We start from the raw sequence: 13,600 nt of genomic DNA on the forward strand, positions 1-13,600 counted from the left end.
TTAAAAATTTACGACTGAGGGGCCGGGAAGGTGGCGTTAGAGGTAAGGTGTCTGCCTTGCAAGTGCTAGAGTAGGACGGACCGGACCGTGGTTCGATCCCCCGGCGTCCCATATGGTCCCCCCAAGCCAGGGGCGATTTCTGAGCGCATAGCTCAGGAGTAACCCCTGAGCGTCAAACGGGTGTGGCCCAAAAACCAAAAAAAAAAAAATTTACAACTGAAAGTTTGAACATTAGGGGAGAAAAGTACAAGTAACATTTAGTCAGTGACATTTAGGGAAAAGAGCAGATACTTACTTCATCTGCAGTGGGTGGATTCCAACTCAGTGTAGAGCCTTGGGAGTTATGTTGCCCCCCTCCCCACCTCCCTTTCCTTAGCATCTTTCTCATTCTTAGTTTTTAATTTTTCGGGATTTTGGATTACATAGACAGTCTCAGAGTTTGCTCCCAGGAGTGCTCAGGGATCATTTAGTGCTAGTGATGAACCAGGCCTTCCTATTTATTTATTTATTTATTTATTTATTTATTTATTTATTTATTTATTTATTGGTTTTTGGGCCACACCTGGCATTCCTCAGGATTTACTCCTGGCTCTGCACTCAGAAGTTGTTCCTGGCAGGCTTGGGGGATCACATGGGATGCCAGGATTCAAACTAGAGTCTGTCCTGTTTTGGCCCTGTGCAAGGCAAACACCTTACCATTTTTTTGTTTTATTTTGTTCTGTTCTTGGGCCACACTCAGCGATGCTCAGAGGTTACTCCTGGCTCTAGGCTCAGAAACTGTTCCTGGCAGGCTCGGAGGACCATATGGGATGCCAGAGATTGAACCCAGGTTCGTCCTGGGCAACCACATGCAAGGCAAATGTCCTCCACTGTGCTATCGCTCAGGCTCCTAACCAGGCCTACTTTATGCACAGCATATCCCTCCTCACTTCTTTCCCTCTCTTAGAAAGTCTGAGCCTTTTGTGTTTGTGAGACTCAAAGTAAGGAATTGGTGTGGGTACAGATCGCAAACATTGTCTGAATCATGGCTTCTGTGGTGGATATTTCTGTGGTTGTTGTTATTGTTATTATCTATTATTTCTAACAAATAATAATCCTGCAGCAGGTCACCAAAGGACACAGAACTCAAGCAGAGATGGGAAGTTGGGTCCTCTCTGAATTTTGAGAGTAGAATCCTGGAAAACAGCCTTCCATTGTCAGGCAGATCCCTGGCACTACTTCTTTAAACTGGAGCAGGGGTTGGCAGGATCTTTGCTTGGAACCCTGCTTGGTGCTAGTTTTCACATTTATTGAAGTATTGTTTCCTCTCTTGTGGATGGGGAAATTCTGATGAACAGAAACAGATACAGACATGGATAAGAGGAGGTTCCTCTGGCTCCAGCCCTGGAGAGATAGTACAGGAGTTAAGTCCTGCCTTGCATGCAGCTAATCTTGATTTGATCCCTGTCTTTACATATAAGTTCCCAGATCACCCAGGAATGATCCCTGAACATAAAGCTAAGAGTGATCCCTGAGCACTGCTTAGAATGGTCCCCAAACCAAAAAATGTAAAAGAAAATCTTGGGCTTAGAAAGATAGTAAAGTGGTATAGTATTTGCCTTACAGAGAGCTGTAGGACCCAGAGCATTCTGTCTCCCACTCCATAGGCTCCCCTGAGCATGCCAGGAGTGATTCCTGAATGCAGCAGAATAGCCCTGAGCACAGCTGGTTGTGCCCCCCAAATAAACCAACCCTTCACACACACTCTCAAAGGGACTTTCCCCCAAAATCCGGACTGATAAGTGCAGCCAAGAATTCCTTAGAGTCATATATTTTGTGAGGCCTAGTGACCACCTGATGATTTCTTGAGCCCTTTTGTGATCACTGGGAGTGTGATACCTACAACTATGTGAGGAACTGGGAGCAAATCCTTTGTTTTGATCAGGTTTCACCTGTCTGCCTCTGCTCACCCAGCCTGAGGCACGCATTGTCCTCTGCCAGTCACACCATGATCCTGTCACCATGACCATTGGAAAAACCCTTCTCCTAGCATTCCTGTCTTTTCATGGTGTTCATGGATCATGAGATGTATTATGTGCAGAGATTCCCCCTCTCTGACCTCTCTAAAAGACTTACCATATTTTCCGGCATATAAGACAACTTTTTAACCCATGAAAAACTTCTTAAAAGTCAGGGGTTGTTTTATACGCCAGTATATGACATGCTGAAACTTACTCCAGCTTCAGGGACTAGAAATCCGCTCCCCTCTTACAGCCGCATCCCCTCCAGCTGCCAGGTGTCATCACTCAGTCCTCTGCTTGTCCTGATTTATTTTTCAGGGCACACAGAAGAGCTGAGTTACCAAGTGTGGCATCTCATCCAGCCGCCTGGTATGCGGCTTTCCAGTGCTCAGTCCTCTATTCAGCTTTTATGGGACACAAAGGAGGTGGTCTGTCTCCCTCTAGCAGTTGTATTAATCACTGCACCCCAGCCACCTGCTCTTGGAGGAGCCCCCTCTCCCTGCTCTCAATGTAGATCACAATTAAAAAACCCCAGTCACTCATTACAAATGACAAATGTAAAATGATTGTTGGCGCTCCAAAGTCTAGCTTTTTTAAACATACACTGTTAACCTTTGAGGGCTCTACTCTTTTTCTTTTACGTTTTTTAATTTTTATTTGTTGTATGTTAAAAGAGAGGTAGTCTTATACAGTGAATATAGCCCAAACCCTATATTTTAACAGAAAAAGTAGGGGTTGTCTTATACGCACAGTTATCTTATATGCTGGAAAATATGGAACTCATCTCTGCAGTGCCATCTGAAGGTGTCAGAAAATATTCCTGCCTAAGGGACCAGTTGAGTGTGGCTCATGGCTTTGCTTAAGATCATTTGTACCTGGGGCCAGAGCGGTGGCGTGGAGTGGTAAGGCATCTGCCTTGCCAGTGCTAGCCTAGGACAGACTGAAGTTTGATCCCCTAGCATCCCATATGGTCCCCCAAGCCAGGAGCGATTTCTGAGCAAATAGCCAGGAGTAACCCATGAGTGTCACCAGATATGGCCCAAAACAAAACAAAACAAAACAAGATCATTTCCAACTAATTTAGTCTTTTCCGTAAAGAGTTTCCATATGCATGTTTTATAAATTAGCCTTCACTATTTTTTTTTTTTTTTTTTGGTTTTTGGGTCACATCGGAGAGCACTCAGGGGTCACTCCTGGCTCTATGCTCAGAAATGGCTCCTGGCAGGCTCGGGGGACCATATGGGATGCCGGGATTTGAACCACTGTCCTTCTGCATGCAAGGCAAATGCCCTACCTCCATGCTATCTCTCCGGCTTCCAACCTTTACTATTTTTGAGTTAAAAAAATACAGCTGATTTGCAACACAGAAGACATTTCTCAAGCCACTTATGAGTCTCTAGTTCTGGACAGCTGCCAAGTGATGCTCTGCAATGCCAGGATCAGGAAATGAGATCTTTTTGAGGTTTGTTTTTGGGCTACCCTCTTGAGTGGTGTTTAGGGGTTACTCCAGGCTCTTCATTTAGAGATCACTTTTGGAGCTTTTCCAGGGATCATATGGGGTGTTGGGAATCAAACCCAGGTCAGCTATGTTCAAAGCAAGCATCCTTTCCACTGTACTCTCTTTCTGGCCTCAGAAGTCAGATTTTAAACAGAGGGAATCGAACACCCAGCATTTATTATAGATGGGTTAGAAAGATTGGACAAGCAAACGTGAAGTGGGGGAGAGCCAGAGAGAAGTAACTGTGGGACGGTGCAATGTCCCCCATGGAAGAAACATTGGCAGAACATAAGTACATGCCCACCATTCGGAAGAGTTATACTGCAGGCTATTTGCCTGTCTCCCACACTCCTCAGTTCCTCCCTAGTGCTACCTTTATTATTCTCTCTGCTCTGCTTCAGGAGGCTCTGGTCCGACCCCAGCCCTGGTGGAAGATCCAGCTGTTTGTGTGGGAGCCTGTGCTGTTTGGTACCTGGGATGGTGTGTTTACATCCTGCATGATCAACATTTTTGGGGTGGTCCTCTTCTTGAGGACTGGCTGGCTTGTGGTAAGTGATGAGTGGAATTGACCCTGGTATCATGTGTGAGGGTGGGTGGTGCCTGCGGCCAGGAGGTTGTATCACAGAGGGGCAGCCTATAATGCAGACAGCAACTTCTGGAAGCACTGATGCCACAGAAACAGGACACCAATTCAAGTGCATTGACTCACTGGCAGCCTTTTCACATGTGAGTTTGGAGAACCTGGGTCTCAGGCAGAGGTGCTCATGGCTGCCTTACAGTGGGTTAAACTGCATTGTGGAGGGATAGAGGCTACTTGAATTGGAGGAACAGAGTGCTGACCCAGTTGCCTCCAGCTTGTGTTCCTCTCTATCTTACCCCAAGTCATAACTTGTATCCCTGCCTTGCATGTGAAGGGGAGGTATTGACTGCCTATGGTCTGGTTACTGGACATCCCCTCCCACAGGGCCTCACAGGGGTCAATATGTCTTCTGCTGTAGAAGGAATAAGCATTGTTTCTCTTTATTGTATTTTCTATTGAAACTTTACCAGCCCAGGTGTATTCAGAGCAGGGCATCTTAGTTCTCCACACAACCTTTTTTTGGGACTCAGAAAAGCAGATAGGTTGGCTACTTAGAGCAAGGCAGAGCCACCAAGGAGCACCCAGTGGGAGTCCAAAGCCAAGACCTTCTCCCTCCTCTTTGGTGGGTTAAAAGTCCCCAAGGACAGATTTTACACAAAAGACCCTGGTGAGGTTCAGAGTCAGGCCCTCACCAGGGTCTCTTTTGGGGGTGGTGGGCAAAAGGGTCCCAAGTGTTATTCAGGGCTTAGAAGCCTCCTCCCTGCTATTGTGATACTCAGGGGAAGATGTAGTTCTGGGGCTAGAACCAGGACCAGCTGCATGCAAGGCATAAACTTTAATTCTTTTACTATCTCATGCGCCCATATGCTACAATTTAGAGACAGAATTCCTTCTGTGTGAAACTCAGTCTTTGCACATAAGGCTGCAACTGAGCAAAGAGACCCACCAACATTCATGATCATTACAAAAACCAATTGATTATAATTGTCAATCACATCCAAAAGTAAGCCATTTATTGCAATACTTAGAATAATGTTTGACTAAACAGCTCTTCAGTCTTACTAGGAAATAAAATTAAATATATATATAGTCATTTTCCAGTAAGATGTCACTATGGTGAGGTGAGTAGCTCAGGATCCACCTCATTGACTAGGTTATATCAGTTCTTCCTAAGCTGCTGCTCTGCCCACTGAACTAAGACTCTACACAATACCCTAAGTCTTTATCACTAAGCCACAGTGCATTTGGGGTCAATATTACTATGTGTTATAACTAGAAAATATTTTTGATAAAATTAATAAATTAAAGTTTACTAAATTTTCCTATTTGCTTTTAGTAAAAAAATTTAAATAGGGGCCGGAGTGATAGCATGGAGGCAAGGTGTTTACCTTGCATGCAGAAGGATGGTGGTTTGAATCCCAGCTTCCCATATGGTCTCCCGAGCCTGCCAGGAGCGGTTTCTGAGTGTAGAGCCAGGAGTAACCCCTGAACGCTGCCGGGTGTGACCCAAAAACCAAAAAAAAAAAAAAAAAAATTAGGGCCGGGCGGTGGCGCTGGAGGTAAGGTGCCTGCCTTGCCTGCGCTAGCCTAGGACGGACCGCGGTTCGATCCCCCGGCGTCCCATATGGTCCCCCAAGAAGCCAGGAGCAACTTCTGAGCGCATAGCCAGGAGTAACCCCTGAGCGTCACAGGGTGTGGCCCAAAAACCAAAAAAAAAAAAAAAATTAAATATTGTAAGAATTTGCATCTAACTTGGATGTTCAAAATAGTAATTAAGGATTAAAGAGACATAGTAGAGCAAATAGAATGGTTCCCTTGCACTCAGTCAGCCCAGGTTCTATCCCTGACATTCTTTATAGTTCCCTCTAGGAGTAATTTTTGAGTGCAGAATCAGGAGGAACCCCTGAGCACTGCTGGGTGTGGTTTTCTCAAAATAGTAATTGGATTCTTTTTTTTTTTTTTTTTTTTTTTTGGTCACACCCGGCACTTCCTACTGGCTCTATGCTCAGAAATCACTCCTGGCAGGCTCTGGGGACCATATGGAATACTAGGATTCGAACCACCGTCCTTCTGCATAAAAGGCTGACGCCTTACTTCCATGCTATCTCTCCGGCCCCAGTAATTGAATTCTTTTTTTTTTTTTTTTTTTTTTTTTGGTTTTTGGGCCACACCCTGTGACGCTCAGGGGTTACTCCTGGCTATGCGCTCAGAAGTTGCTCCTGGCTTCTTGGGGGACCATATGGGACGCCGGGGGATCGAACCGAGGTCCGTCCTAGGCTAGCTGGGACGCAGGGGATCGAACCGCGGTCCGTCCTAGGCTAGCAGGCAAGGCAGGCACCTTACCTCCAGCGCCACCGCCCGGCCCCTGAATTCTTAATGACCACAAAAATTTAACTATCATAACTTTTAGGTTTCTTAAAAAACTTAAACTTCATGCATTTATATAAATCTTAGGTTAATATCCAAAGAGCAGAATGGATCATTTTGATCTACCCTTAACTGTATAAATTGACATTGCATATTAAAAACTGTAACAATAATATTGTAGAATTCAATTTGGTAAGTTGAGGAATGATGAGAATGGTGGAACATAAAATATAATTTTGGGGCCCGGAGAGATAGCTTGGAGGTAAGGCTTTTGCCTTGCATGCAGAAGGATGGTGGGTTGAATCCCGGCATCCCATATGGTTCCTTGAGCCTCCCAGGAGCGAGTTCTAAGCGTAGAGCCAGGCGTAACCCCTGAACGCAGCCGAGTGTCACCCCAAAATATATATATAATTTTTGTTTTGTCTTTTTTGGGGGCCACTACCTGGTGGTGCTGAGGGATTGGTACCTTTTTTTTTTGGGTGGTGGATTTGTGGTACCTTTATTGAACCCAGGTCCATCATATGTAAGGAAAGTGTCTTAATTGCTATCCTATCTTTCTAGGTTAAGAACAAAAAATAGGGGCCGGAGAGATAGCATGGAGGTAAGGCGTTTGCCTTTCATGCAGAAGGTCATCGGTTCGAATCCCGGCATCCCATATGGTCCCCCGTGCCTGCCAGGAGCAATTTCTGAGCATGGAGCCAGGAGTAACCCCTGAGCACTACCGGGTGTGACCCAAAACCACAAAAAAAAAAAAAGAAAAAAAAAAAAAGAACAAAAAATAAAGTGAAAGCACTATATATTTTTTTAAACCAGAGGCCCATGGAGATGCTCAAAGTGTTGGAGCATATGCTTTGCATGTAGGCTCCACGGTTTTATCCCTGACTTCATACTATCTCAAGCACCACTGGGATTTTCCCATGAACACTGCTGGATGTTACTCCTCACCCATGAAACGAGAAAACAAAAGCCCTGTGATAGGGAGCTAGCTCAAGTGCTCAGCATGTGTGAGGCCTTGTGTTTGCCCTGTCTTTGGTTTATGTCACCATACCAAAAAAAAAATCCTAAAATATAAAATCAGGACCTAGGAATAGCAGTGGCAGAACTTCTGCCTAACAAGCATGAGGCCTTGAGTTTAAACCTTGGACCTTATGGTCCAAGTATGATCCTGATCACTGCCACTAAGTGTTTGCAGCCACCACAGCTAAAGTGTACATCTCCCAGTGAGCGCGCGCGCGCACACACACACACACACACACACACACACACACACACACACACACACACACACAATCTTAGGGGATTGAGTGGTGAAGCAGGTTGTGACTTCTAAACTCCCCATCAGCAGTACACGGGGGTCCACTTTTTTTATGTCCTTGCCAGCACATGCTTTGGGTTTTTGATTTTTCTGATACTCACTATCCTCCGGGATGTGAGGTGATGCCCTCCATTGATGAGATCTGGCAGTTGCTGATTTTCATCCAGCTTTGCACATTTGTCCTGGAAGTCTTTTTTTTTTGGAGAATACTCAGATAAATTTATGCTTTCGACTAGTTATCAAGAAGGAAATCAAGTAATGAATATTTATCATCATCATCATCATTGATGATGCAATGAAGGTTGATCACTTTGACAATCTATGGTAGCCAAAAGCTTTATAATGTATTTAATCCTACTAAAATGATATTTTTTTTCTGACAACACAAAAGGCAAATATTGATCTCCATTTTATATATTGGAAAACAGCATAGGAAAGGGAAGTGATTGTAGCCATAGTTGAGAATATTGTCTATACTCCTCTTTGGATTAGATTTGGGTTCTGTGCCCTCCCTCTGTGGGTACCCATGTCCTCTCTGAGGCTCACTTATCTCATGGAAACCATTTCCTCTCCTGGTTTCCAGTGTCTGAGACCCTAGCACGTTGTCCAAATTCTGCAGCCTGCAGTGGCTCCTGCTGTGATTGATTATTGGCAACGGGATGAAAGGTTATGAGGTGGGGGAAAAATAAGAGATTGGAGGAGAGGCTCATGAATGGTTTTTCTTGGGGGGACATATAAGAAGATTAGGTCAAATGCAGCCATACGTAATGAGCTACTTTTGGTTTGGTGTGTGGGGTCACTCCTGGCAGTACTTGGATCCTGTGGTGCCAAGGATAGAACCCAGGACACATGCATAGCCTATTGAGTTGCCTCCTTGAACCTCATGGGTATTTTAGGAGTTTTGCCTTCACCCTGCTAGTAATGGAAGAGCTTGGAGCACTTACACAGGCTTCCACTAGCACTGCATTCAGGCCCTCCTTGCTCTTGGGGTTCTGTCACTTCTGTGACTCCAGCCCACCCCTCCAGCCCCCATTAGTAACCTCAAGGTGTTTGTGTGTATGAGGGGTGGCTCAACAGCCCCAGGTCCTGAACCCTAACCTCTCTTTTTGCTGTCCCTGCAGGGAAACACAGGTGTGCTTGTGGGCATGTTCCTGGTGTCCTTTGTCATCGCGGTGGCCCTCATCACTGTGCTGTCTGGCATAGGCGTGGCTGAGCACTGTGGCGTGGGCAGTGGTGGTGTTTATTCCATGATCTCCTCTGTTCTCGGTGGCCGAACTGGGGGCACCATCGGGCTGCTCTACGTCTTAGGGCAGGTGAGTGTAGGCAGCTCTTCCTCTACCTTTCTTTTCTTTCCTCTCTTTTCTCTTCTGTCTTTGGGCCACATTCAAAGTGCTCAGGGAATTCTCCTGGCTCTGTGCTCAGGAGTCATTTCTGAGGGTGCTTGGGGGATGGACACTAGGTAGTGCCAGAGATGATCTGGGTCAGCTACATGCAAGATAAGTGCCTTGCCCCTTGCATTATTTCTTTGGCTCTAAAATTACTCAAAGGCATCCTTTTTTGGGGGCGTTGTTTTGCTGGTCCTAGGGTCTCAGACATGCAAGACAGTATTTTGCTGAGCCACATCCCTGGCCTTCCGGTTTTTCTGTTTGTCGTAGACCTCTCTCAACATTCCCACATAGTCGGACAAATGGCCAGGTGGGACAGTGGTGCCAATTTTATGAATGGGCATGCCATGAATGGGGTACTTAGAGAGTCAGGAGGAAGAGTCTAGCTACCATCCATCTCCCTGCTCCTTGGCCCAGGGCCCCTTCCTATTCCCCTCCAGATTCTTTTGCTCTCCTACAACCCCCCCCCTCCATATCTCCCAGCATCCTGGTTGACTCAGGGTGGGGGACCTGGACTGGAGCAACTCTTGATCCTTGTTTTGGGGACAAGTGGGCAGGAAGTGTCTGAGCCCAGATGGCAGTGGGATGTCTGGTTCTTGGACTGAAGAGGAGACCTTTATACACACCAATGAACTTTCCTAGAAGCAGGCACTTCTAGAAGTAGGCACTTCTCTAATGAACTGGAACTCCTAGGCACATCACAAGCAAGGTGCAGGCTCCGCTAGGTGAGCACATGTCTGAGAAGGAGAATGCTAACAGGGGACCTCTTTGTTAGGGGCATCAAATCCAGTGGGGGGAAGGCAAGACTCAGGCTTATTCAGCTGGAACCTATGGAAACAAATAGCTCTTTGTAAGTACTTCATGGTGTGGAAAAGGCTTTAGGATGTGGTGGGTGGTTGGAAAAACAATTTGAAGAAAAGTTTAAGTTAGAGTTCGGTAAAACAGCAATTTCGTTTTTATTTTTTGAGCAGCAGAGGCTGGGTGTTCTAACATCTCTGAATCTGACCCTCCCAGCACAAAGCTGGACATGTGTATTTGCATTTGTATGTGTGCATGGAGCACAGATGTGAGGATAGATTATCATTGCACTTTGCTGGAGAAAGAGTTTAGTCAATTTGGGAGGTGAGTAATAACAGGACAGGTGACTTTATGACCCTATGGGTTTGTATATGGATTTTTATTTCTCTGCTTTTTCATAAAGCAGACAGATTGCAGGGTGGGCAAAAATACCCTCCACTTTTCACTTTTCTCATGCTAGTGGTGGATGGCAAGGTCACCTGTCAAAACAGATCTGTGGCAGGCCGCAACACTGAAGGGCAGGATGGCCCCCTCCAAGAAAGAGGGAAGGGCGTTAGGGTGTTGAGGTTTCCTGAGGGAGATTTTCTGACTGGGAGGTCTGTAGGAGAGGCCCCAGCCAACATCACAGTATATCACAGTCTCCTTTCCCTTGAGCCGAGGCTAGGGACACAGCACCTGTTTGTTCACTGTCATTGTCATTCAGGTCAGTTTGTGGCTGACCAAGACTGGGATCCTCTTATTAGGGTGTGGTTGCTGCCACCACACACAGTTTGCTAGTATTGCTTGGGGAGTTTTGCAGTTATCCAAACATCTATAGCATATATTCATGAATGTTGGACTACAAATTTCTTATAATGTCTGTGTAATTGATATCAAGATAATGCTACCCTCATAGAATGAGTTGGAAGGTTTCTCTTCTTGTATTTTTTGGAAGTGCACGCAACAGAGGAGGGTTAATTCTTTTTTATTTATTTATTTTTTTTGGGGGGGGGGAGGGCACACCCGGTGGTGCTCAGGGGTTACTCCTGGCTGTCTGCTCAGAAATAGCTCCTGGCAGGCACGGGGGACCCTATGAGACACTGGGATTCGAACCAACCACCTTTGGTCCTGGATCGTCTGCTTGCAAGGCAAAGGCCGCTGTGCTATCTCTCCGGGCCCAGGAGGGTTAATTCTTAAAACATTCTGTAGAATTTAGCAGCAAAACCATCTGTTCCTGGACCTTTCAGCAAAGACTTCGAAGCAAGTCTCTTGATGGCAAACTTAATCTCTTTATTTATGTAGGTTTTCAATTTCCTCTGGACTTTTGGTGATTTGTGTTTTTCTAGGAATTTGTTGATTCTTTCTAGGCTAGTTAAAGTTATTGGTGTATTCACCATTATATATGAATTCTCTTATTTTTCTTTTTGGAAAATGGGGCATGGCTGTCTTTTCATTCCTGACTTGAATGACATGAACTTTCTCACTTTTTCTTGGACAATATAGAGGCTTCTCTTCAAAAAACTAATTTTTTTTGTCTTGACTTTCTGTATTTTTTTTTCTGGCCTCTCTCATTTCATTTTACTCCAGTTTTTATTATTTCCTTTGTTGCCTTAGATTTCATTTTTCTGACTCTGACAGTGCAGTTCACTCACTGATTTGAGATCTTTCTTTTCCCAAAGCTGTGATTGGGGCTCCTCAGGTATCTCTTGGTATTTGTGATGTCTTCCATTATCATAATAGTTGCTGGAACAGATGGTTTGACCCATTCTAAGATGCATTCTAAGAGCACTGTTAATAAACTTCTTTACTTAGGGGAGTAGGGCCTTAAAATTTTGAGCCATGTCCAGTGATGCTCAGGGACTACTTTTGGATCTGAGCTCAGAGAGTTCTCCTCAGAGGAGAGATGGCATTCAGAGGACCACCAATGCTCAAGATTGAACAAACAAAATTCTGATGGTTTTACAAGTTTTATATTTCTGTCACCAGAACTACAGTTGCAGTATGAAAGTAGTTTTAGATAATACGAAGAAATGGGCATAGTGTATTCAAATAAAACTATTCCCAAATCAGTCTGTGAGCAGGATTTGGCCAGCAGGTGGAAGTTTGCTTACTCTTGCCCTGCAGCATTAAAAAATTAAAAATATAAATGCTTCCAATAATTATTTTTGAGGGCAGGTAAATCCAGTGCTGCTCAGAGGCTAGGCCTGGGTCTAGTTCAGGGGTTACTGTCATTAATCTTAGGAAGAATATGAAATACCTGGAATGGATCAGGACTTTCCTTATGCAAAGAATGCTTTTAGCCCACTATGTATCTCTCTGAAAGAGCAATAATTTTTACTTCCTACAAAATATGTGTGTGTGTGTGTGTGTGTGTGTGTGTGTGATTGACTGGTCCACATCTGGTAGTTCTCAGAGCTTATCAGAGCTCTGTGCTCAGGATATCTGCTGATGCTGCTCAGAAGTGTCAGAGGTTAACACCAGGCTGGGTGCTTTGAAGGCACACTATCATTCTGAAATTTTTTTTGGGGGGGCCACACCCGGCATTGCTCAGGGGTCACTCCTGGCTGTTTGCTCAGAAATAGCTCCTGGTAGGCACGGGAGATCATATGGGACACCGGGATTCGAACCAACCACCTTTGGTCCTGGATCGGTTGCTTGCAAGGCAATTCCGTTGTGCTATCTCTCCGGGTCCCATTCTGAAATTTTTGTATTGTCTTGCATCCTCCTTTTTTTTTTCTTGCATCCTTTTTAATCTTTTGACTACATCTCTCTGTGCCATAGGTGGCACATAGGGGTGGGGGTGGGGGCACCAGTAGAGGAGATGAAGAATAGAGACTTTTTCACTGTCTGCACACTTACCTTGGTATACTGAGGACTTCTTTGGGACTATTATTTCTGGACACTAGAATATTCAGATTCAGCTACACACTTGCTAATGGTTTTACATGCTCCCTGCTGGGCTCCCTTTCAACCTAGCACTGCACATTAATATAGAATTCTAAAGGCCTGGAATTTTTATGTGAGTTAACTCATTACAGGCCATATGGTCATGCAACTCAAATGTTGGACTGATATGGAGAGAAGTATGGACTCTTCGGTATGCACCCAAACATTAAAGAAAAAAAATGCACATCATTATGCTTATTGATGGTGAAAGGATGATTTTTCCAAAACAGATATCTTGGAATAGAGGCTTTATGCCCTGAATTTAGTCACCTTCTGTCTTTAAAATCTTGAGCAATCACCACTGTTTTCTGTGGCAGGGGATTAGAAGTTTCTCTGTAAAGAATGAGAAAGGAAAAGGAATGCTGTGACTATAAACATTAAGAAGTGTAAAAAATACATTAGAAATATAATAGACTTGGCCAGGGTTGTAGCCCAGGGCAGAATTCATGCCTTTATGTGTTTCATCACTCATTTTTCTTCTCTATTTGTTCTGTAATCTTTTGTAAGAGAAGTTTTACTTCTTTCCTCATTCCTAATGATCTATGTTTTTGCATTTTCTCATTTCTTCTTATTCATGCTGCTGAGTAGGTTGATCTATGTTAGAGATAACTTTTTATGAAGTTTGAAGGATCCCCTTTTGTTCTATCTCTTTTTTGTTATCTAAAATTTTATTTAGTTAAATACCCACATTTCTACTTTTTGAAATTTATATTGATCTTAATAAAATCAATT

General features: G+C 44.4%; 1 protein-coding gene across 1 annotated transcript in view; it reads left to right on the forward strand.

Moving 5' to 3' along the window:
- Positions 1 to 3,755: 3,755 nt before the first annotated feature.
- Positions 3,756 to 13,600, forward strand: part of SLC12A8 (solute carrier family 12 member 8) — a 156,346-nt gene continuing 146,501 nt past the window's right edge. Inside the window, exons 1-2 of the mRNA XM_049785531.1 lie at positions 3,756 to 4,046; positions 8,882 to 9,073. Coding sequence (XP_049641488.1) covers positions 3,756 to 4,046; positions 8,882 to 9,073 — 483 coding nt within the window. The remainder of the gene's footprint in view (positions 4,047 to 8,881; positions 9,074 to 13,600) is intronic.

Source organism: Suncus etruscus, chromosome 13, assembly GCF_024139225.1.
Source record: "Suncus etruscus isolate mSunEtr1 chromosome 13, mSunEtr1.pri.cur, whole genome shotgun sequence".
NCBI classification, from domain to species: domain Eukaryota; kingdom Metazoa; phylum Chordata; class Mammalia; order Eulipotyphla; family Soricidae; genus Suncus; species Suncus etruscus.